General features: G+C 40.1%; 1 protein-coding gene across 5 annotated transcripts in view; it reads right to left on the bottom strand.

The window, feature by feature from the left end:
* Positions 1-23,027, bottom strand: part of cnot2 (CCR4-NOT transcription complex, subunit 2) — a 127,043-nt gene that overhangs the window by 77,627 nt on the left and 26,389 nt on the right. For all 5 annotated transcript variants that reach the window (XR_008725056.1, XM_055650730.1, XM_055650731.1 and 2 more), the window contains one exon: positions 7,751-7,873. Coding sequence is in view for 4 of the 5 variants with exons in the window: in XM_055650728.1 (XP_055506703.1) it covers positions 7,751-7,873 (123 nt within the window). In the remaining variant the exon portion in view is untranslated. The remainder of the gene's footprint in view (positions 1-7,750; positions 7,874-23,027) is intronic.

Raw genomic sequence — 23,027 nt, 5'->3', positions numbered from 1 at the left:
GGCACTTTGGCCCACTGACTGAAGAGCGCCCATTCAATAATCCCATTCTTTTTATTATTTCATCATTTCCATCAACTCTCCCCCACCTACCCACATGCCATGGTGAATTTACAGACTAATTACCTACCAATCCACATTTTCAGGAAGTGAGAGAAAACCAGAGTGATATCCAAAATGTACTGCCAGAGGAAGTGGCCAAGATGTGACATAATATTCAAAAGATCCATGTTCTCTTTGATCATTTTAAACCTTGTTCATGCCTTTGAAATGGTAAGTGTGCAAATAGCACTAAAGAAGTATTGGCTTGGCAAAACTAAGTGACCTCACACCCATTACTGAAATACACCATTGCTTGAAGTTAATGCTGCAAATACCATGAATTTAAAAAAAAAATACTAGTTATGCATTTTGTATGCCTTTTAAGAGAAAGTAGCTCAAGGATTTTCAAGTATGCTTTCAAATAAAACATTCATCTAAATCACAAAAATAATTTCCAGGGATATAGAATTTTCAATGACTATAAAAATTGCATTCACTTGTGGATAAGGTCATAATTATACTGAGATTAGTCACAAAATTCTCTGTGTCCTTACCTAAACACCTGCCTAAATTTGATACTGATATCCATCTGCAATATACAATGTTAACTATACTCCACAGTGAAAACATAAGACGACATTTAAATATTGTTTATTCAATGCATAATCCAGTAGCGACGAGTCTGCATCCCAGCCTGGACACATTTCATGTATGCTTCATGTTAACAGTTTCAAGATATACTGGGTCTTGCACCCAGGGTGATGGTTGTGGATGCTGGAGATTCATCATCTTAGTTTTGTAGGAATTCCTCATGGCTGTATGTCATGATCAACTATCTTCAATGGTTCTTCAATGGCCTTCCTTCCATAAGGTCAGAATTGGAAATGTTCATTATTGATTGCAATGTTCAACTCTATTCTAAACTCTTCAAAATAAAATCTGAAGCAGCCTATGCATAGCAAGATCTTGACTTTATTCAGGCATGGGCTGATAAGTGGCAAGCAACATCCAGACACACAAGTGCCGGGCAATGAAAATCAGCAGTAAGCATTATACCACGAGTTGCTAAGGGTAGACAAGCAAAGTCATTCTTGTTGGAGAAATTAATTGTCTGGCATTTATGTCACATGAATAACACTTGCATGGAAATATATTACTACTGCCATTGCCGCTTGGCTTAAATCCAGGAGTGCCCTTCCCAACACCACCGTGGGAGTACCTTCAAAAGAAGGACTGTCAGGGGGTCATCAGCATAGCCAATTATGGATTGGCAATAAATGCTTGCTTTGCCAGCCTAGCCTACATCCCGAAAGATTAATTTAAAAAAATTAAAAATTGGGAGGCCGTGCAGTCACCTTGAAGAACAATGAACAGTTGCTGAAAATATTCTTAACTGATTGCAGAAATGTATTTGTTGCTCCGGCAATTTCTCATTCCTTAGAGTATATAGAAAAGAAAAAACTCCTAGAGAGCCTTGGGGCTATTTCTAGGAACTGATCTGCTCTACATCCATTCCCATTTATTCACTCCTGAAAATTATTATCTGAAAATAGCTAACATCATTTTTACTCTAAAGATTTAATCCAAGCAAGGACACTTGCCCAAACAAGAGCGCAATAATATTCTTCATTGGAATGCATCTCTTAGCACCCATTGTACTTTAAGTGTTTTCATGTGGTGCTGCCAGAAGCACATCCATTCCATCTCATACAGGGACTGATAACAGGACATATCAATGATGTCAAAGAGCGACAAAAGATTGAGGTCATTGCAATGCTTCTGGAACCATTTGGATCTCGGATACAAATGATAGTTTAATGTACTTCAATCACGGGTGAAATCCTGGGGGCAGCAAAACCGCCTTGGAAATTTACATTTTTAAAAAGCTCTCTGGTTTAATGAGTACTGCAGAACGATTGGAGTCATTTATCACTTGATTCCTCCGAGACAAGCCAATTTGTTAACTGCCACTGTTAGCGCTTGTTAACTGCCAGTAGTTAACAAGTAGTTATACAATGTGTCACCAATACATCGATATACATTCCTCAGTAAATATAATTGTGTTTTGATCTTCAAGTATTACTGACGCCGTGTTCCTTTGAATAAAATTCAAGGAGAATTTCTTAAAACTGTCATTAAAGGCTCCGGACCAGGTTGTCCCTCATTCACCCACGTTATTTAGTCGTTCTCTCTCTCTCTCTCCCCTCCAAGGTTAGTTCTTCTGTTTGCCTTTATTTGCTTCAGCTTTATTTAGTGTCATTTATTTATCATGTTGTAGCTTTTGAAAGATTTAAATGGGTATCGGGCCATTCGGACAGTCAGTAAGGGCTACCGACCGCGAGTTATGCAGGTACAGTCCCTCATTCACCCACGTTATTTAGTAATTTTTACCCATCATTTTCCCTAAATGATGGGTGAAAATTACTAAATAATGTGGGCAAATGAAGGAGTGTGCATGCATGCCAGGAAGCCCGTGCTCGTAGTCCAGAGCCCTTAATGACCTTCCAAAAGTTGAGTCGCAGCCGCAACACCACCACAGCCTCCGAAGTCAGCCAGCAAGGTAAGTTCACAGGCTCTGTGACCGAAGCCCTCAAGGGGGAGAGGGAGGAGATAAAATTGTTAATTGTCATACACACTTGTCATCGGGCCGCCAGGAAATTGTGTGCGTCCCCCATGTTTTAAAAGCAATTTCCGCCAAGAACTTAAATTACAATGAACTTTTAAGCATTACAAATTCAAATTTCTCTCTCTGAGGACTGGATTAATGAAAAGACTGATAACAGGACAATTCAATTAAACAAGTTCTTCACCAATTCACAAAAAGTAAATATCTTTGCAAATATTCAAAATGGCATTAAATACGTCAATTATTCAACATGTTGCATATACTTAATGCTCTTCATACAATTTGGACAGATCAAAGGAAGTAGTTAACAAATCAAGCTTAGTCAAATGTTGAATGGTAAAAAGATTTTGGAAGTGAGGAGTGTAGTGTAGGATGGTTACAGATAATTCTTGAATACGAGTACAAAATGGCTGAAATCTAAGCTACTTGTTAGATTAGTTAATGATTGGACCAGTAAATAGAGGGCCAAAAGAATGTTATGAAGATGGGTAACATGAATGAATTTGAAATAAATAAATGACAGGAATGATAAAATTGAAATGCTAGAAGTATGTGGATGCAGAGATAATAATTGAGTCCAAAATTAATTGTAGGGAAGATCATGATCAAAGCCTCCACATCCATTCTATAAGGGGGTGACCAGAACTGCACGCAAATCTCCAAATGCAGCCTAATCTATGCCCTATAAAGCTACCTCGTGATTCATATACTGAATGTCCCGACCTCTGAAAACATGCATCTAATATGTGTATTTTTTACAGTACTGGAGAGATTTTAGCACAGAATATAAAAAATGGCATATCTCCAGTTTCAAGTAGTATGGTGTTCATTTTTTCAGGGATTGTTACTCAAAGGTGCAAGAGATCGTAGAGATAAAATTAAGATAGGAATTAAATTATGTCCCTGATTCGACCAGTTTATATCTCAAAAATATCAATTTTTAGGACACCAAAAATGTGACATAAATGTGACAATAAAATCAAGAGGCAATTTCTGCATTAATTTCATTATAATTCAAAACATTTTCAAGTTTGTTGCTGTTGAGATGCATGCTTCACAGTAATAATCAAAACTGTTGATGAATTTGGCATTAAGTGCTTTGAATGGCCATATTTCAGAGTGTAACGGTGGTTACTCTTGGTGTCCACCCTATTTTAGAGTAACCACCGTTACACCACAATGGTAAATTAAGACCAAAGAACTTTCCACGGAGATTGAACATTTTCTAGTTTGAAGAACTCAAAAGAGAACAAAATTATGAGAAGTAACCTTAATATCAAGGTTCTGTAAAAGCTGATGCATGCCAAAATTAGTGAATATTTTTGGTGTCTACCATCACAAGCATAACACCAGCATTTTGTAGGAGCTATATTTCCATCAAAATTATGTACCTGCAGTCTCTTATTATGTATGGACAGTGCTTCCATAAAGTTTATTCAAAACATGAGAAAGAAATGAAAAAAAAAAACATACTAGAAGAAACAGGAGCTACTTTCATTTTCGTGTCCACCCTTCTACACTGTGTAACGTGCGTTTCAGTAAATAACAGGAATATTGCTCATTTATTCACATACTCATGTTTATAGCAAGAAAGTACATGGTGGACACCAAACATAAAGTGTAAAAAACGCACAGGAACGCAAAGGAATTTTGTTCATTAATCAATTTTTCTCAAACTTCATGAACTCTCTGCCTGTCATGTATTGCCGCTGTGACGGTTTTTGATTAATCTGAAAAATGTTGAAATAATTTATTTGTGAATAAATGTGAACATACAGTTTTATGTGTGATTTCACACTTTTTGTACCCAGTATTGTAAAAACACACATATGCCTTTTTTACCACTCTATCAACTTTGTTGCACTTTCAGGGAATTATGGACTTGGACCTCAAGATCCCTCTGCACATCAATGCAACGGGCCAAGCCATTAATTGTATATTTGACCTCCCAGAGGGCAACACCTCATACCTGCTTGGATTAATATGTTTACATCTGCAGTTTCTCCACCTTTTTTTGTAGTTCATTTATATCTGCCTGTGTTCTTTGACAGCCTTCCTCACATTCTGTGACCCCAGCATTCTTGGTGTCATCACCAAAATTGTTAATCAACCTGTCTACATTTATATCCAAGTCAATCAACAAAAGACAATAGACAATAGGTGCAGGAGTAGGCCATTCGGCCCTTCGAGCCAGCACCGCCATTCAATGTGATCATGGCTGATCATCCCCAAACAGTACCCCGTTCCAGCCTTCTCCACATATCCCTTGATACCGCTATCTTTAAGAACCCTATCTAGCTCTCTCTTGAACGTATCCAGAGAACAGGCCTCCACCGCCCTCTGAGGCAGAGAATTCCACAGACTCACAACAAGGATGGGTTGCACTTGAACCCGAGGGGGACCAATATCCTGGCGGGGAGATTTGCAAAGGCTACTGGGGAGACTTTAAACTAGAACGGTTGGGGGGAGGGAGTCAAATAGAGAAAGCTAGTAGACAGTGAGGCAGGAGGCAGAGAAGGAAAGCACTCAGACCCAACATGTAGGGGGGAAAAGAAGAAAACAATAATAAACAGAGAATAAGAGGTGGTGGGGTTCTTAAATGGGTGAGCAGAGAGAGGGGTGTAAAATTAGGGTAGAAGCGATAGGTAGCAAGGTGAAAAGTAAAAGTGGCAGGCAGACAAATCCAGGGCAAAAATCAAAAAGGGTCACTTTTCAACATAATTGTATAAGGGGTAAGAACGTTGTAACAAGCCTGAGGGCTTTGTGTCTCAATGCAAGAAGTATTCGTAATAAGGTGGATGAGATGAATGTGCAGATAGCTATTAATGATTATGATATAGTTGGGATCACGGAGACATGGCTCCACGGTGACCAAGGCTGGGAGCTGAACATCCAGGGATATTCATTATTCAGGAGGGATAGACAGAAAGGAAATGGAGGTGGGGTAGCGTTGCTGGTTAGAGAGGAGATTAACGCAATGGAAAGGAAGGACATTAGTTTGGAGGATGTGGAATCGGTATGGGTAGAGCTGCGAAACACTAAGGGGCAGAAAACGCTAGTGGGTGTTGTGTACAGGCCACCTAACAGTAGTAGTAGGAAAAGGGAAGATGCAACAAGACTTGGGTGTCATGGTACACCAGTCATTGAAAGTAGGCATGCAGGTGCAGCAGGCAGTGAAGTAAGCGAATGGTATGTTAGCATTCATAGCAAAAGGATTTGAGTATAGGAGCAGGGAGGTTCTACTGCAGTTGTACAGGGTCTTGGTGAGACCACACCTGAAGTATTGCGCACAGTTTTGGTCTCCAAATCTGAGGAAGGACATTATTGCCATAGAGGGAGTGCAAAGAAGGTTCACCAGACTGATTCCTGGGATGTCAGGACTTTCATATGAAGAAAGACTGGATAGACTCGGCTTGTACTCGCTAGAATTTAGGAGATTGAGGGGTGTCTTATAGAAACTTACAAAATTCTTATGGGGTTGGACAGGCTAGATGCAGGAAGATTGTTCCCGATGTTGGGGAAGTCCAGGACAAGGGGTCACACCTTAAGGATAAGGGGGGAATCCTTTAAGACCGAGATGAGAAAAACATTTTTCACACAGAGAGTGGTGAATCTCTGGAACTCTCTGCCATCTCATCCTTCTAAACTCCGGGGTATACAAGCACAGCCGCTCCATTCTCTCAGCACATGACAGTTCCGCCATCCCGGGAATTAACCTTGTAAACCTACGCTGCACTCCCTCAATAGCAAGAATATCCTTCCTCAAATTAGGGGACCAAAACTGCACACAATAGTCCAGGTGTGGTCTCACTAGGGCCCTATACATCTGCAGAAGGACCTCTTTGCTCCTATAATCAACTCCTCTTGTTATAAAGGCCAACATGCCATTCGCTTTCTTCACTGCCTGCTGTTCCTGCATGCTTCAAAGTCAAAGTCAAAGCATCCTTTATTGTCATTCAGACCTTTCTGTCTGAACGAAATTTTGTTGCCTTGCAGTCATACATATAATAAAAATAACAAAAACGCACAATAAACACAGATTTAACATCTACCACAGTGAGTTCACCAGGCACCTCCTCACTGTGATGGAAGGCCAAAGTCTTAAAGTCTTTGTCTCTTCCCTCCTTGTTCTCCCACTGCGCTGAGGCGATCCAGGCCTCGCGATCCAGGCTCCGGGAATAGGCCGCTTCAAACTCCGCGGCCCGCCCGCGGTGGTCAAAGCTGCCGAAGCTGTTGTTGCGGGAACTCCGGAAAAACAGGTCACCAACCTGTGACCTGCGGGCTCCCGATGAAGTCGTCCACTGGGCCCACGGCCGAGCCTCCGAAGTCGGGTCTGCCGCCAGAACTCCGCCATAGCTCCAAGCCGGGTCCACCGCCGAAACGCTGCCACAGCCACAGCTCCAAGCCGGGTCCGCTGCTGGAACGCCGCCACAGCTCCGTCGGGTCCCCTGCAGGAACGCTGGAACGTCGCCACAGCCACAGCTCCAAGTCGGGTCCCCCCCCCCCCCCCCCACCCATGCACACCCTAATAAACTAAAACTTTTAATTTTAAACTTTAACTAAAACAGACAACAGAAAACAACAAAAAAAAGAAAAAACAGACGGACTGCATGCGAGCCGCAGCTGCCAGGCAGCGCCGCCTCTTCCGGATTTTTTTGAAATGCTTACTTTCATTGACTGATGAACAAGGACCCCCAGATCACTTCCCCTTTTCCCAACTTAACACCATTTAGATGATAATCTATAAAAATAGTCATTTATATTTATAATAGCCCAGTCAATTGCAAGGATGACTATATTAAACAGTCAAGTGGCAGGAGTACGGTGAATAATGCAAGGTAAATTTTCAATCAGTCAGGCCATTGATAATTGATAATCTTTATTGATAATCCTTCATAACCACAACATGTATTGTACAATATGCAGGTACTCAAGTTAAAATCAGAAGCAGAATTAGGTACCACATGGAGTAGCGATATTCTAAGTGCACTCAGAGCATTGAGTTTAATTAAAAAACAGTTTGCTGAAGTTGTCTGACATGCTCGCTGCAAGCATTTAATTTCAAATTTAAAAACATTTACTTACATCTTTTTCTGTTCGATGAGGGAACATTGAAGACTGGCTGTAATACAGACTTTCATCATGGTAATCGCTCTCCACGCCCTCTACAAACTTCTTTCTTGCAGCACCAAACATGCTGTTTGTCACCTATTTCAAAAAGCACAAAAATATTGGTTTCCCATATTTGTCATAATGTTGTGGTTCGATACAAAAGAACAAGAAAAGTATTATACTTATATCCAAATTGCTTTCATCTTATGCCAATATGCTTCTTCTCCACTCATGTGCTCTGTCAGCTGAAAAAGCTTTTGCCAAAATCATAGTTTGACCCGAACACTGCAGAGCAAAACTGTTCCCTCCCAATTTAACTCAAGATTAAAAGAAAAGATGATTGTGCTAAAGTTCAATTAAATGTAGTACAAGAGTTTTATATAACTATGATGATTCTGGACATCCAAAAAAAAAATGTTTTAATTGGCTATTACCTTTTGAACCACCTTCCCTAGATGTAAAACAAACATTTGATATTTCAGGTGTAGTAAATATATATAAATATCAACCACTGGAATGCAACAACTTGGAATTATCTATTCATGCAATTAACCTCAAGATATTTGCTATGCTGAAAAAATTGACAAGTGACAAGGGGGGAAAAGAAAAGGACTTGTAGGAACTAGCAACCTGAACAATTTACTAAAACACAGATAAAGAAAGTCACGTGACCTTGCCATTGTAATATCAAGGCACCATTGCTAGCAGTATGTTTGTAAAAATATGAAGGAAGATATACCAACTTATGAGGAATCATTTTTTTTTTTAAAATTCATTGCCCACCAAAAATAAAAGTCAAGTGTGCACTTACTATGCCATCTTACAAAAGTTTTATATTTGTTAACTACCAATAAAAAAAGACCACTACTGTACAACTCCCCACATGCACTGCTGTAAAAACATTAGTCTTATCAAATGCACCTACCTCTGTACAAAAAGGCCTAATTAATGCCATCAAAATAAGGAAAGTTAGTCTGGAATTTAAATGTACAGAAATTCCTGAGCTATATTTGAGTATCACCCAAGTTCATTTTCTACAGTCTTAAAGGATAATTCTTTATCTATAATCACCATACAGTAAACCATGGTTATAACGGACCATGGGATGTGGGGGGGGGGGGGGGGAGAATGATGTCCATTATTGCCGATTGTACACTATAACTGAGTAAGTGATTACCGAGTAAAAGAGTATCATTGTATAAGTAGTAGAATCAAAGAACTGCAGATGTTGGTTAATACAATAAAGGACAAAGTGCTGGAGTAACTCAGCAGGTCAGACAGCATCTCTGGAGAAATGGATAGGTGATGTTTCAGGTCAAGACCCTGCTTCAGACTCTTGGTCTAGAAGTGGGCCTGGAATCCAAATGAGTAGAGGCGAGGATCAGCAGAGTCATTGGTCACACCCACGTGCAGCCAGAGTGCAGATAAGGGTCGGTGGCGGCAGGCGCGGCGTGGACACGGCCGAGGAAGCTGTGTTGGCCGGCAGTGGCGACAGTACGTGCGGCCTGGATGTGGTTGACGTGGCAGGACAGGCCTGACAGTGTTGGCCGGCAGATCCGTCTGCTGTAACTGAAATCCATTACAAAGAGGTCCATAATAATGAGGGTTTATGAGACTAATAATGAGACTTTGTACCCACAAAAGCCTAAATGATATCACAGGATCGATTAATCAATAGTTTCTAAATAAAATGTCGCTTCCAAAAATGAGATTTTCAAGCAAAAACTAGGAACATTCATGACATTTTTTGTTACTTGTTTACGGGATGCATCACTGGCAATGCCTTCCGATTTAAACTCGTGTCACGAGATCAAAAATGCCAGATTCTGGTTGCATTGTAACAGTAACACCTTCTTGAAATAATTACCAGATCACAAGAAACTTCAAGAATAGCAACCAATAGAAACAAAGTTATTTTTCATGGACATATGTAACACTTCAAGTACCCATGAGCTAACAGTGCAGAAGCAATTAATATAAAAAAGAATCGCTCTCTATTGCAAATATTCAATGCCAACCCAGATTCTACACCTATAAACAAGTAAGAATTTCATAGTTCTGTTTGTGACATATGACAATAAAACACACTTGACTAAATTAGGCTGAATGCTTTCCAAAATAGGCATTGAGATAGAATACTAATTTGTAAAATGAGGGCTTTTAATTATTTTTCTGCATCAATTGGAGAATTATATTGCATATGTCTGGGATTTGTAATAATTATGTTTCCAATATCTTACAGCTGCGGGCATTAACATCAAGGTTGATTGCCAAGCTAGAGGAGAAAATTATTTGAAAAGATAGATAAATTAGCTCAGTGGACAGAGATATCTTGGTCCACAGCATCCACTCCACTTTCAAGAAATTGTTTTCTGCAATTTCTCTCACCTTCAAAGAAATATCACCTGGATAGATCCTCCCCTCATAGGCCTTTTTCACGAGGCGACTTGACGCAAGACGTAGCCAGAGTGAAGTGGTCGTGGTCTAGCACGATATCACACGATATAACGGGGGGGTAGACAAAGAGTTCCCACGGTACTCGGCATTTCTGTTATTTGTGCAAGTGACTTGTCCGTCTCCCGAGCTTTCCCGTTAAATCTTGAATGACATTGTATACTGTCAAGTGTAATTAAATTCTCACGTGGCACAAATGATGTCACTTTTTTTTTTCACACACTATAAATATCCTCCCTTGGTTGAATTGGTATATACACACACAAAGCAGTTTTACTGTGTATGTGGGAGACACAGATGGAGTGAGCACAGTTACTCGGTCTTTACTGTGTGTGGGAGAGGGGGAGAAATAGATGTACACTCACAGAGGCAGAGTCTCTCAGCCTGTGTGAGAGGGAGGGAGGGAGAGAGAGAGAGGCACTGACCACCGGGCTGGTTGTCGGGGCTGGCGTGTTGCGTTTCACAGACCGAACTTGGGACGGGACTGGAGTTGGGAGGGAAAGGTGGGGGAGTCGAGGGAGAGGAGGGGGAGACAGATGGGGGTGTCTTCATTTAGTGGCGGTGGGTGTCTGTCACTGAAACAGGCAGGTGCGATTTCACATCCACCTTGTGTGTGCCTCTCTCTCTCTCTCTCTCTCTGTCTCTCTCTCTCTCCCCTTCCCTCCCTCTCACACAGGCATGAATGGATTAACTCCGCGGGCAAGGCAGCATCTACGGAGGGAAATGGACAGGCGACCCATTCTTCAGGCTGCCTTATGTCTCTCTCCCCCCCCATCCCCCCAACTCCCACCCACACACACGAATGCTGGAGAAACTCAGCTGGTTCAGCGGGTGCAGCGGGGCCGAAACGTTGTCTATTTCCTTCGTTCCATAGATGCTGCTGCACCCGCTGAGTTTCTCCAGCATTCGCGTGTGTGGGTGGGAGTTGAGGGGGGGGGGGGGGAGAGAGACATAAGGCAGCCTGAAGAATGGGTCGCCTGTCCATTTCCCTCCGTAAATGCTGCCTGGCCCGTGGAGTTCTTCCATTCATGCCTGTGTGAGAGGGAGGGAGGGAGGGAGAGAGAGAGAGAGAGAGGCACACACACAAGGTGGATGTGAAATCTCACCTGCCTGTTTCAGTGACAGACACCCGCCTCCAGTAAATGAAGACACCCCCATCTGTCTCCCCCTCCCCTCCCTCGACCCCCCCACCTTTCCCTCCCAACTCCAGTCCCGTCCCAACCCCCTGGGAAACTGAAGGGAGCAACAATTAACTGCTGCCTTCCTGCTGAGTTAAAGAGTTCCCACGGTAGTAAGACGATGTTAGTTGCGCCCAAGTTTAAATTTCCAACGTGTGTTTCAGAGTAAATCAAAAACTGTCTGAATCAGCAAGTTAGACAAAAAATGCTGGAGTAACTCAGCGGGCCAAGCAGCATCTCTGGAGAAAAGGAATAGATTCCATTTTTGGTCGGGACCCTTCTTCGGGATGTTTGTAGGGGGGAACTGGAAGCAAGAAAAGACCAGGTCAAATCAGGGCCAACAACAGATGAGCTCAGCAGGGTATTTTGAAGAGGGGTCACGACCCGAAATGTCGCCTAACCCTTTCCTCCAGAGATGCTGCCTGACCCACTGAGTCACTCCAGCACTTTATGTCTATATTTGGTTCCCTGATATGCTAATTGTTGGCTAGGGATAGTGTGATCCCAAGAGGGAACCAGCGTTGCAAACCTTGGACTGGTTAACTGACATTTACTGCATGGGGGAGGGGGGGGGGGGGGGGGGCAGGAGGGGGGGGGCGGGGGGGAGAGAGAGAGAGTGTAAGTTACCTAAAATTAAATAATTCAATGTTCATAGTGAACACGGACACAAAATGTTGGTGTAACTCAGCAGGTAAGTCAGATCTGGGAAGAAAAACATAAAAAGCTGGAGTAAGTCAGCGGGTCAGGCAGCATCTCTGGAGAAAAAGTATAGGTGGCGATTCGAATCGGAACCCTTCTTCAGACATCCTAATCGGGATTGAGTCTGAAGATGTGTCTCGTCCCGAAACATCACCTATTTTTCTCCAGAGATGCTGCTTGACTCGCTGAGTTACTCCAGCTTTTTGTGTCTGTCTTCGTTTTAAACTAGCATGTGCAGTTCACTCCTTTACACGGGTATCTGGAGAACATTGATTGGTAGCGTTCCGGACCCTGCTTCGGAAAGGCATCGATCGCTGGTCGGCGAGGACTCCGAGCTGTATCTCTCAAAGTACATGTGAAAAATTTCTCACGGACCATAAAAATGCGGGACCTTTCAGTAAAGTCCCTTTTAAAGATTATAGTTATTTTCTTGAATCACATTAACATAACTCATGAATAAGTTGATGTCCATATGCGGATTCAAATCTTTATTTTTTAAATTCAATCCCACAGAAGACAATTTTTACTCACCTTCTGTCCCCTCTGTCCAGCTTCCGGGTTTACCGTTCGCAGGAGTTCCCACGATACACGCAAGAGTCAGTACGGATATCGCACTGGCCACTACGTGCATATAATGTTGCAATATTCAACCACAAGTCTACAAGTCACTCTTGGAGAAATTCAAGCTTGTTTGAATTTTCTCCCGAGTCACTAAGTTACACGAGTACCTGCCGTTAGCGCCACGGTGGTCCACGAATGCCGTACGGTTATCGCAAGAGGTTCCCACGATGTTCAACTTTGGTTAACTCTTGCGTCAAGTCGCCCCGTGAAAAAGGGGTTTCAGCATTCCATGGGAACCATTACCTGTGACTCGCTGGTTCACTCTTACATTCCCACCAACCTGGCCCCTTCTTAAGGCATTTGCTCATGCAACTGCAAATGATGCAACACCAGTTCTTTCACCTCTTCACACTATTCAAATATCTAAGCAGTCTTTGAGGTGAAACAGTGATTCATTTACAATTCTTCTAACCTAGTGTAATGCACTCAACATTCATAATGTCATCTTCTCGTCAAAGGAGAAACCAAACACAGATTGGACGATAGCTTTGCAGAGCACCTGCATTCAGTATGCAAGTGCAACCCTCAGCATCCAATTTCCTGCCCATTTAATTCCTCATCCCACTCTAACCTATTGGTTTGTGACCTCCTGTGGTGTCACAGTAAGATCCAACACAAACTTGAGGACAGCTTTTAATTTTCGGGGCACATTCCAGCCTCCATGATGAATTCCATAACTTTACGTAACTTGATTTCTTGGTCATCCATCTGCAATATTTGATCAGTTGGTTTTTGTTCTCCTTTTATTTCTCTCTGGAGGTGGAGGACATGTTAGGTTTGACCTCCTGTTCTGCATTTTCTAACGTGTCCAGGGTATTTTGTCTATCTTCTCACCTAATTTCTCCAATTTGCAAATTGACCATATAAACCTAATTTTCAGTTTATCCCCCAGTCATCCCAGTTTTAACAGAGAATTCCCCCCTCCCTCACTCCTCTGCAGCTTTTCAAGCTTCTTTTGTCTTCTTTAAACTTTGGAAATGCAGTGCCCTTCAGCCGTCGAGTCCGCGTCGACCAGCGATCACCCGTATACTATCATCATCATCCTATAAACTAGGAACAATTTACAATTTACAGAAGTCAATTAACCTACAAACCTGCACGTCTTTGGAATGTGAGAGGAGACTGGAGTACCCGGAGAAAACCCACATGGTCACTGGGAGAACGTACAAACATCACACAGACAGGATCAAACCCAAGTCTCTGGTGCTGTAAGGCAGCAACTCTACCGCTGCACCGCTCTACCATCCATGTTAATTGTGACAACTGGTCTTCAACCTGAAATGTTTCTATGGATATGGCCTGGCCTATTAAGTATTTCCAGCATTTTGTTGCAGTGGATTCGCTTCAAAATTTCAGTACGTTTCAGATGCTTTAAATTCTCACCAATCAAACTTTTGGAAAAACAAATAGGGTATCAGTTATTGGAATTTCCTTGCCTTATACCACAATGTAAGATCAGTATACAGTGCAAAGGAAAATACTCAGCAATACTTTGTCACCTTTAAAATGTACAACCAGGTTATTTGACACAGAATAGCGCAGCTGTTCGGCAGATGAATTACATCTTTGTGCCGCAGCTTGACATTCATACAAAAAAGGAATGCCACGGTTTAAACCTGAATATGGTTAACAGCTAGTGGAGCTACAAATCCATCTCCATTAAAAAAAGTTAAGGTAGCAAAAGTGATTTCAAAATGGCTCTGACACCTAGATGATTCCAGTGGCAAAAGTCAGCATAGTTAACACAAAGAGTGTTTTTTTTCACATAACAATGCAATTGCAACAATCTATATTTTGAGATGCTGGTAGTGACAGGGGAGAAGTTCAATTGTTCTATGCGAAAAAAAGTTTTAATTTTTCACACATCTTCAAGGTAGAGATATGATGATAATTATAAAAACAGATTAATCATACAAGGAAGCTCAATGTATAATTAGGCACAATCCAACTTTCTTCTATTATCATATTGGGATTAATATTCTATTTTTGTGACAATTAAATTTTGTTATCAGCAAGATTGAGACTATAAAATTATTGATTCAAATTACAAAAAATAAAATCACAAATCGGAAGGTGCCCACATCTCACCCTCAAACAAAATTGCTGATTGTACTTGATCTCATGGCGACCAACGTAACTCACAAAAGTAACCAGCAAAAAGGATGATCTACTCTGTGCTCACCAAACCACTCTGGATTAAAAGGACACCGACTTCCTTTTCAGTGAAGTTGAAGATAAAATAGCTATTAAAGTTGCAAGCTCATTTAGCAATAAAAGCAACAAAGCAAATTGATTTAATTATCTTATTGTATTCATTACAAGATATAATTCATCTGAGAATTGTGAACAAATTGGATTGCTTTATAAAAACTGATCCTCCTTTCATTTAATCTGGCTGTCTTCATCATACATGTTGCAAAAACGAAATCCACGTTAACCAAAAGTTACATCTCATTGTATCCACTATTGATTCTATGCCATTTTGTGTTTCATGATATAATAAAAGCACAACATATTTTCAAATTGTCCTTGTATATTTTTGCCACAGAAATTATTTGAGTCATTCATCAGTGAAAATTATTTTGCAAATCCTGATTTTCCATCCCCTCTTTCTCAACTAGATAATCCATCTTTTTCTTGATTCTTAGATTTTTTTTCAATCCAATCATTTAAAAGAAACCATATTGTAATTTATAAACATGTTCATAAGTGATAGGAGCAGAATTAGGCAATTGGGCCCATCAAGTCTACTCCGCCATTCAATCATGGCTGATCTATCCCCCCTGTTATTCCATCATTATGAGTACAGAGTTTAAAAAGGTTACCTTCTCCTTTTATTACAGTCAACTGGAAGATTCAAAGCAATTAAAAGTAACCCTATCAGACAGCCAATCTGTCAATTGTTCACTTTAAGGATCAAGGAGTTGTTGGAAAGAGACCAGTTACACTCTCCATTTACAGTGTTCCAGAGTGCATTGTTGTGCAAAATAGGTTGACCTTGTTCATAACTTTCATTGCTGTTGTATTGAAAAGCACCCAGGATAACAGAACATTCCGTTTCTTTTCACATGTGTGCTTGCTTACAAAATAAAACTTTCACAAGGATATCTGCATCATAATGAACAAACAATATAGCACTTTTTGATATGTTGAGATTACAGAAAAAGAGACTCTCTCATAACCAGTGAATGATATTTTATTCCATAATAAAGTTATTTGCCTGTCACCTATTCAATTTCTGCTGATTAATCCAGATCTGGATGGGACCAGAACAAATCCCATTAATCACCAATGACTATCACAATCGATATTTTTAAATACTAGATATATAGCATATTATCAGCATTCTTTTTTTTTTACAGAATACTGTGCTACATTCTATTCCACAAATAAAAGTGAAATGTTTCATTCAAGCTCAAGCAATTCCTCATGTGATCAGCTGGTGTATTACAATGGTATAACATAGAACTAGTGTGGATGGGTGATCGATGGTCGGTGTGGACTTATTTCCAAACTGAGCCTAACACTAAAACAACTAAATTTTACAAATGTAAGTCACATACTTCTAACAAGCTTTGACGTTTATGATCTTATACAAATTGTGAAAGAAGAAAATCTGCATTGGAACCAATTTTTGAATCAAGTATAATGCCAGCCCAACTATAAATTCATTCACATGATTATAATTTTTTATTCATCCCAAATTAATTAACTGTTGACATAGAACTGGCACTAGTATTGACAATAAATTAGTTCTGTAATATGCTGCAGAAGTAGTCAATGAGGTAATATATTACAAATTAATGTCAAGAAAATGCATGAAAATGGGTTACATGCCATAGGTATCAAAGTGCCACATATTTGAATCAAATGTGGACAGCAATAAGACAAATGGTGATGTAATTTATATAATTTAACAATGAAACTCAATGAGCACTAATTGCTTGATAGACTGAAAATTAAAAATGGAACTTACAGTTGTATGACAATTGTATCTACAGCACAAGATAAGTTGGGCCACAGGGGGTAGAAATCACCTAGATACAGTTTGTGCTTCAAATTTTCCACAAATAATCATCTACAGTAAACTTGATAATTTGGCATTTGCTTATTTGGAAATCCTGCTGGTCCATCCTTGCTTACTTACAAGTCTGAATTGTGAGCCATGGAACAGTGCAAGCGGGGTATACCGGCAGAGCAAGGGGTGCAGACTACGGCCGGCCGGGGCTGCTGAATGCTCTCAGCAGGTTAGGCAATATCAGTGGTGTGAAATAGACAATCTATATTTCAGGTCAGGCAAACTTTCGGCCATTATTAATAAAAATAACAGTAAAAATTAAAACAAAAATTGGTCTCTAGGTGAAGAACACAACAGACTCAACTTCCAAACAAAAAAAGGATGAACTATTCTATTTATGTTCAAAGTTCTTAATCTCAACCAGATGAAGGGCCCAATCCAAAACATCGACTGCCCATTTCCCTCCATTGATACTGCTTGTCCTCCCGAGTTCCTCCAGCAGCTCTCCTTTAACCTCTACAGATTCCAGCATCTGCAGTCTCTCTTGCCTCCATCATCCAAACAATCTGCTTCATGAGCAAGAGGAATATCAAAGATATGGCAAGGTGGACAAACCACACCTCACACAATGATGCTTTTGTCCCAAGAAAATGACCCTTCTGCAGTAGAGGACTACAATAGTTCAATGCATAATTCCTTCCTTCTTATGTTGTAATTAGAGAGATGAAATAAATGCAGCTCGTCAGTGATCATGGGATCCTGAAAATGAACGCATTGCTTAAAAAACAAAATGTGCCATACAATCCATTTCCTTTTGGAATGAATTCCAAAAGAACACTTATATTGTTAAACTGTCCAATATAAGAGTAAAGAAATGAAAGTTGATGTAAGCCCCACAACCCCTCTAGGATGGTCACGCATGTCAAGTCCGCTTTCCTGGCATCCCCAATGTGGTTCGTAACTCTTCTCCAAGCTACGCAGTTTGAGTTTAATTAGGGGTGGACACCAAATGCCGGTCTTGCCAATGACATCTCCATCCTATGAATGAATAACATTTATATTTTCATTCAGGTCACTGATACAAATTGTGAACATCAAAGGGTTCAGAACTTATCCCTATGGAACCTCTCAGAAAATAGTCTGTTAAACATAAATAAGCGGTTTATTCCAATTCACTGCTCAATCTTCACTAATATATTACTTCAAACATGTGCACTCTTATTTACCACAAATAGAATAGAAGATAGTGCTGATTTATATTCAGGAGAGCCCAAGCTTCAGAGGTTCCTCAGAAATTTCCTTTGAGGTAGAGCATATTCAGAGATGCGTTCACTGCTACATATTCACTTAAAATGCTAATTTCAGCCCTTAACTGAAATACAAATGTCCTAAATGGTAGCTCCCAGAGACTATGTACAGTTGAAAACTATATCTCAAAGTCACACATCAAAGAAGCCTCAGTAGGAAAACTTTAAATATAGATTTAATCTGATCCAATGCCCATTTTCTTTTATGATGATCCAAATGAATCATTCAATATTAAAGGTTCCCGACCCAAAATATCACCTGTCCACGTTCTACAGGGATGTTGTCTGACCCGGTGAGTTACTACAATAGACAATAGGTGCAGGAGTAGGCCATTCAGCCCTTCGAGCCACCACCGCCATTCAATGGCTGATCATCCACAAACAGCACCCCGTTTCCTGCCTTCTCCACATATCCCGTGACTCCACTATCTTCAAGAGCCCTATCTAGCTCTCTTGAAAGTATCCAGAGAACCGGCCTCTGAGGCCGAGAATTCCACAGACTCACAACTCTCTGTGTGAAAAAGTGTTTCCTCATCTCCGTTCTAAATGACTTACCCCTTATTCTTAAACAGTGGCCCCTAGTTCTGATGAAATATCGGGAACATGTTTTCTGCCTCCAGCGCGTCCAAACCCTTAATAATCTTATGTATTTCAATAAGATACCCTCTCATCCTTCTAAACTCCAGAGTACTTTGAATACTCCAAAACTAGTAAAACAATTTAATGAAATCTCTTAAAAGTAGTAGTGTGATTAAATTATCATGAAATATTTGACAACACTGCCAACTGAACAAAATTTCTAAAATTAATATCTGAACATTATTTCAGGCATCAATGCCCAAAATACACTTTAAAAAACAAATTGATGAGAGAACTCCACGACAGAAGAGCAGACGCTTGTGTAATCGTGCACAAGATTTATTTAATAATTACGACGTGGGAACAGGTCAATCGACCATGGCCTTTCAAATCTACGTAATTGTAATAATGGAAAACATCATCATAAAGTACAAGGTTCCCAGGCCACAAAAATGAAAAAGAAGATAACAGCCAAAGGAGGAGAGATCAAGTATGTTAAAAGCCAGTCCTTGAAAATGGCAGAAGCAATTTCCAAATAACACACAATGTTTTAACCACAATGCAAATTCAATAAAATGGAGATACACAAAACTGCTGATCTTAGCATTTTGAGCCAAAAACAAGAAGCAGGACAAAGAGCCCCTTGAGATAGAACCAGGATAGCGGCCCCCTGGTCCCTATTCTCACCTCTTCTAACCTTATCTATTGCATTCAGTGCTTACACTGTGTTACATCAGCAAATTCAAGCATATACTAGGCAACCCTTTCACTGAACACGTGTTCTCTCAGAAAGGATTCTTCAAACTGATTGTAGAAAGATGCCATTCTGTTAGTGTTCAAACAGGACTCATAGTTCTACGAGACTTCCAATTAACAAGAGCTGTTCCTTCACTGACGGTACTATATTTTGTATTCAACAAACATGTACAAAAGCCAAAAGATTTTTTTTAATCCCTTGGATTTCCAATAGGTTATATATTTTTACTTTAAAATTCAATTTGTTGAAAGGACATTAGTTTCCTTCATTGAGATTTCTTCAAAACACCAAATCGAATGCCAATAGCTTTTGGCAAAGCTATTTCAATTCAAATATTCATTGTATCACTAACCACAAAATGATTTAGTGTGTACTATATGTAAATGTGTGATTCAAAGTTCACAGATTAATAAAATGATTGAGTTTGGCCTGACAGCAAAAGTAAACCTTCTCCTCCACTTTAATATATTCTGGTATATTGTTGTGTGGACAAATCAACGCTATCTCATTAAACATCCAGATTTGCAGCAACATTGTGCATCAACATTTTCAGGAGTGAAATGGAATCCTTTTTGTACTGGTATATATTATAAAGTTATAAAACATGATCATTTGAAAAGATAAAACCCTCTGAACAATATCTAGGCTTGGGCGGATAAGTGGCAAGTAACATTTATGCCACATGAGTACCACTCCATTCCAATTACTGAAACACCCAACATCAATATTCTGGGGGTTGGAATAGATGGAGCCTTATACACAATGCTACTAAAAGAGCAGGTCAGATGCAAGGAATCCTGTGGCAAGTTACTCATCTCCAAACTCCCCAAGGGTGTCCACCATCTACATGGCTCAAGTCAGCAATATTCCACACCTGCCAGGATCAGTACAGCTTCAACAACATTCAAGAAGCTTGATATCATGCAGATACAGCAGCCCACTTGATGGGCAACTATCCTCATCCAATCACTCACTCCATTACCAATCCACATTTATAGGATACACTGAAGCAACGTACTCTTGACTAAACTTACTAAAGAACTTATTCTTTAGACAGCAACTTCTGAACCCATAACCTCTACTAGCTAGAAGGACAAGGGCAGCAAAAGCATGGCAACACCTCCAGCATGAACCTTTCCACCAAGCCACACAGTACAGAAATATATCACCACCCCTTCACCATCATTAGGTCAAAATCCTGCAACTCTCTCTCTAACAGGCAAGGGATGCCACACCTCAAGGATTGCAGTTCTTCAAGTCAGCTCACCACCTCAAGAGAAAATAGAGGTGAAATATTAAATCGTGGCTCAGCCTGCAAAGCCCCAAATCTCTTGAATAAAAAAAATCTACCGACTTCTACAGCATTCCTACGGCAGGAAATGAGAATTTTTGTCCGTGAATTATTTTTCCTCCTTTCATTGCCACCATAAAATAGATTTTCAAAAGAGCATTCCACATGAACATTCCATCTCAGATTGCAAGCTCACTGAAATAAAAATATTTTCCTACAGAATGAACCTGGCTACACCGAGACAAAGTAAACATTAGCACAGTGCGACATAATTCCCAGCAATCTTTAGGATTATCTGGCTGCAGACTCTTTTCAGGTTATTTTCCCACTTTGATTGGCAGTTTAACAAAACACGTAATCTCATCAGGGTCAAAGCATAATATCTCGTCAATAATATATTTAGATGGAGGCAAATTGTGGGAGACCAGTCAAAAGTGAACTCTTCTGGTGACTGAAGGTCCAAACATATTTTTGGTGTCTTTCAGTTAAGCATCTACATTAGGCGCACTGTGCAAAGCAAGTCATTATCACCTTTGCGGATTTGATTGTAAGACTTTGCAAGGACATACACAGAGTCTTAGTGAATGAGAGGAGCCACTTTTATCATGTTTGGGGGAGTTGTTCTACAGCCAATTAAAAGACAAATCCCCCAAAAAATCATAAATGGATCCAAATATGTGACCATTTGTTAAGTGTAATAAATCAAATAACAGTTGGCTAATGTGCACAACCATTCAAACTGAAGTCCCGGGCTTGCGTGCTTGCACTGTGAAACAAGCTTCTTCAGACATTATCAGACGCTAATAGTGTCAGTTCACTCATTACACTACGTACTAAAGTGCAGTGTTGTTGGAATTCCCCAGAATTGCACTGGTACAATTACTGGTGCAGATTTAGGAGTAAATGGTAGATAGTTTATATGTAAACCAAGTATTTTGTTTTAGAACTAAATGTTCTGTGTTTTTCATTAATTTTATCTTTTTAAAAATAATGAATTTATTGTTTCAATTTTAATACTTAGTTTTACAATAACTTGCAACAGGTTATTTATGCTGTCCTAACTGCACATTAATGTTAGATACCTTATGAATTGCAAGATATTGATTTTCTTCTATACTGCAGAGTTTCTTCAAACATGCAAACTATACTGAAAATAGGAAACAACTTTTTTTGTTCAAGAAGAAACTGCAGATGCTGGAAGATCGAAGGTACACAAAATTGCTGGAGAAACTCAGCGGGTGCAGCAGCATCTATGGAGCGAAGGAAATAGGCGACGTTTCCTTCGCTCCATAGATGCTGCTGCACCCGCTGATTTTCTCCAGCAATTTTGTGTACCAACGACTTTTTTTCCTGATTTAGGGAAAATATGCGGTGAGTGAAAACAATCCCTATATTGTAACAAATTTATATCTATCATATCTATTCGTATTCATGTCTAGCAATAACATTGTTGTTAGTTGTCTAAAATCTCAATTCTCGTCATCCATGCTGCTTGTAGAGCAAAATAATGCACCACAACACAAAGATTCTTTTCAAAGCTCCATAAACCTTTAAACATTACAAGCAGATTGGAAAATAGCTAATGAAATACCATTTTCAAAAAAAGCTGAGAAAATGTGGAATGATGAGCATGAGACCTATCAGCAGTAAGAATATTCTTGACATTATTCATTTCATGATAACAGAGTTTGGAAAATCATAGGCGTCTGAATAAGGGTCTCGACCCGAAACGTCACTCATTCCTTCTCCCCAGAGATGCTGCCTGTCCCGCTGAGTTACTTCAGCATTTTGTGTCTACCATGGAAAATCATAACATGATTATGTAATTAAAAATAAAATTGAGCTTGAGAAACCAAGAAGTTTGTAGAATGCAACTTTCAAAATTATCGATAGATAAGGTACCATAAAACATAGTTACATAGCCACTTCTATCAGTAAAAGGAGAGAAAAGACAAGTCATAATACCAAGAAATTTGCAAGTTGATCGGCTAAATGAATTTCAAAATATTCAACGCTGGACTCTTCAGCTATTTACAAACGACATTAATAATGAATGAAAGAACAGATGACACAGATTTAGGATACAAAGATATTTGGAGGAAGGATCAAAAGAAGCTCCGAAAGAAGAACCTCCATAGGTTAAGGAGTGAATATGAAAGTGCATTATAATACAATAAAATATGAGGTACAGCAACCATACCTTTACTTTTACTCCAAAGAGAAAATGAGATGGGGACGGGGGGGGGGGGGGGGGGGGGGGGGGGGGGGGGGGGGGGGGGGGGGGGGGGGGGGGGGGGTGTGTTAATGGAACACAAGGATTTTACTATGTGTACAGAGCTTTGGTGA

The sequence above is a fragment of the Leucoraja erinacea genome, chromosome 19 (genome assembly GCF_028641065.1).
Source record: "Leucoraja erinacea ecotype New England chromosome 19, Leri_hhj_1, whole genome shotgun sequence".
In the NCBI taxonomy this organism is placed as follows: Eukaryota; Metazoa; Chordata; class Chondrichthyes; order Rajiformes; family Rajidae; genus Leucoraja; species Leucoraja erinaceus.
The sequence above is the reverse complement of the archived record's forward strand: the minus strand, read 5'-3'. Positions and strand labels throughout refer to the sequence as shown.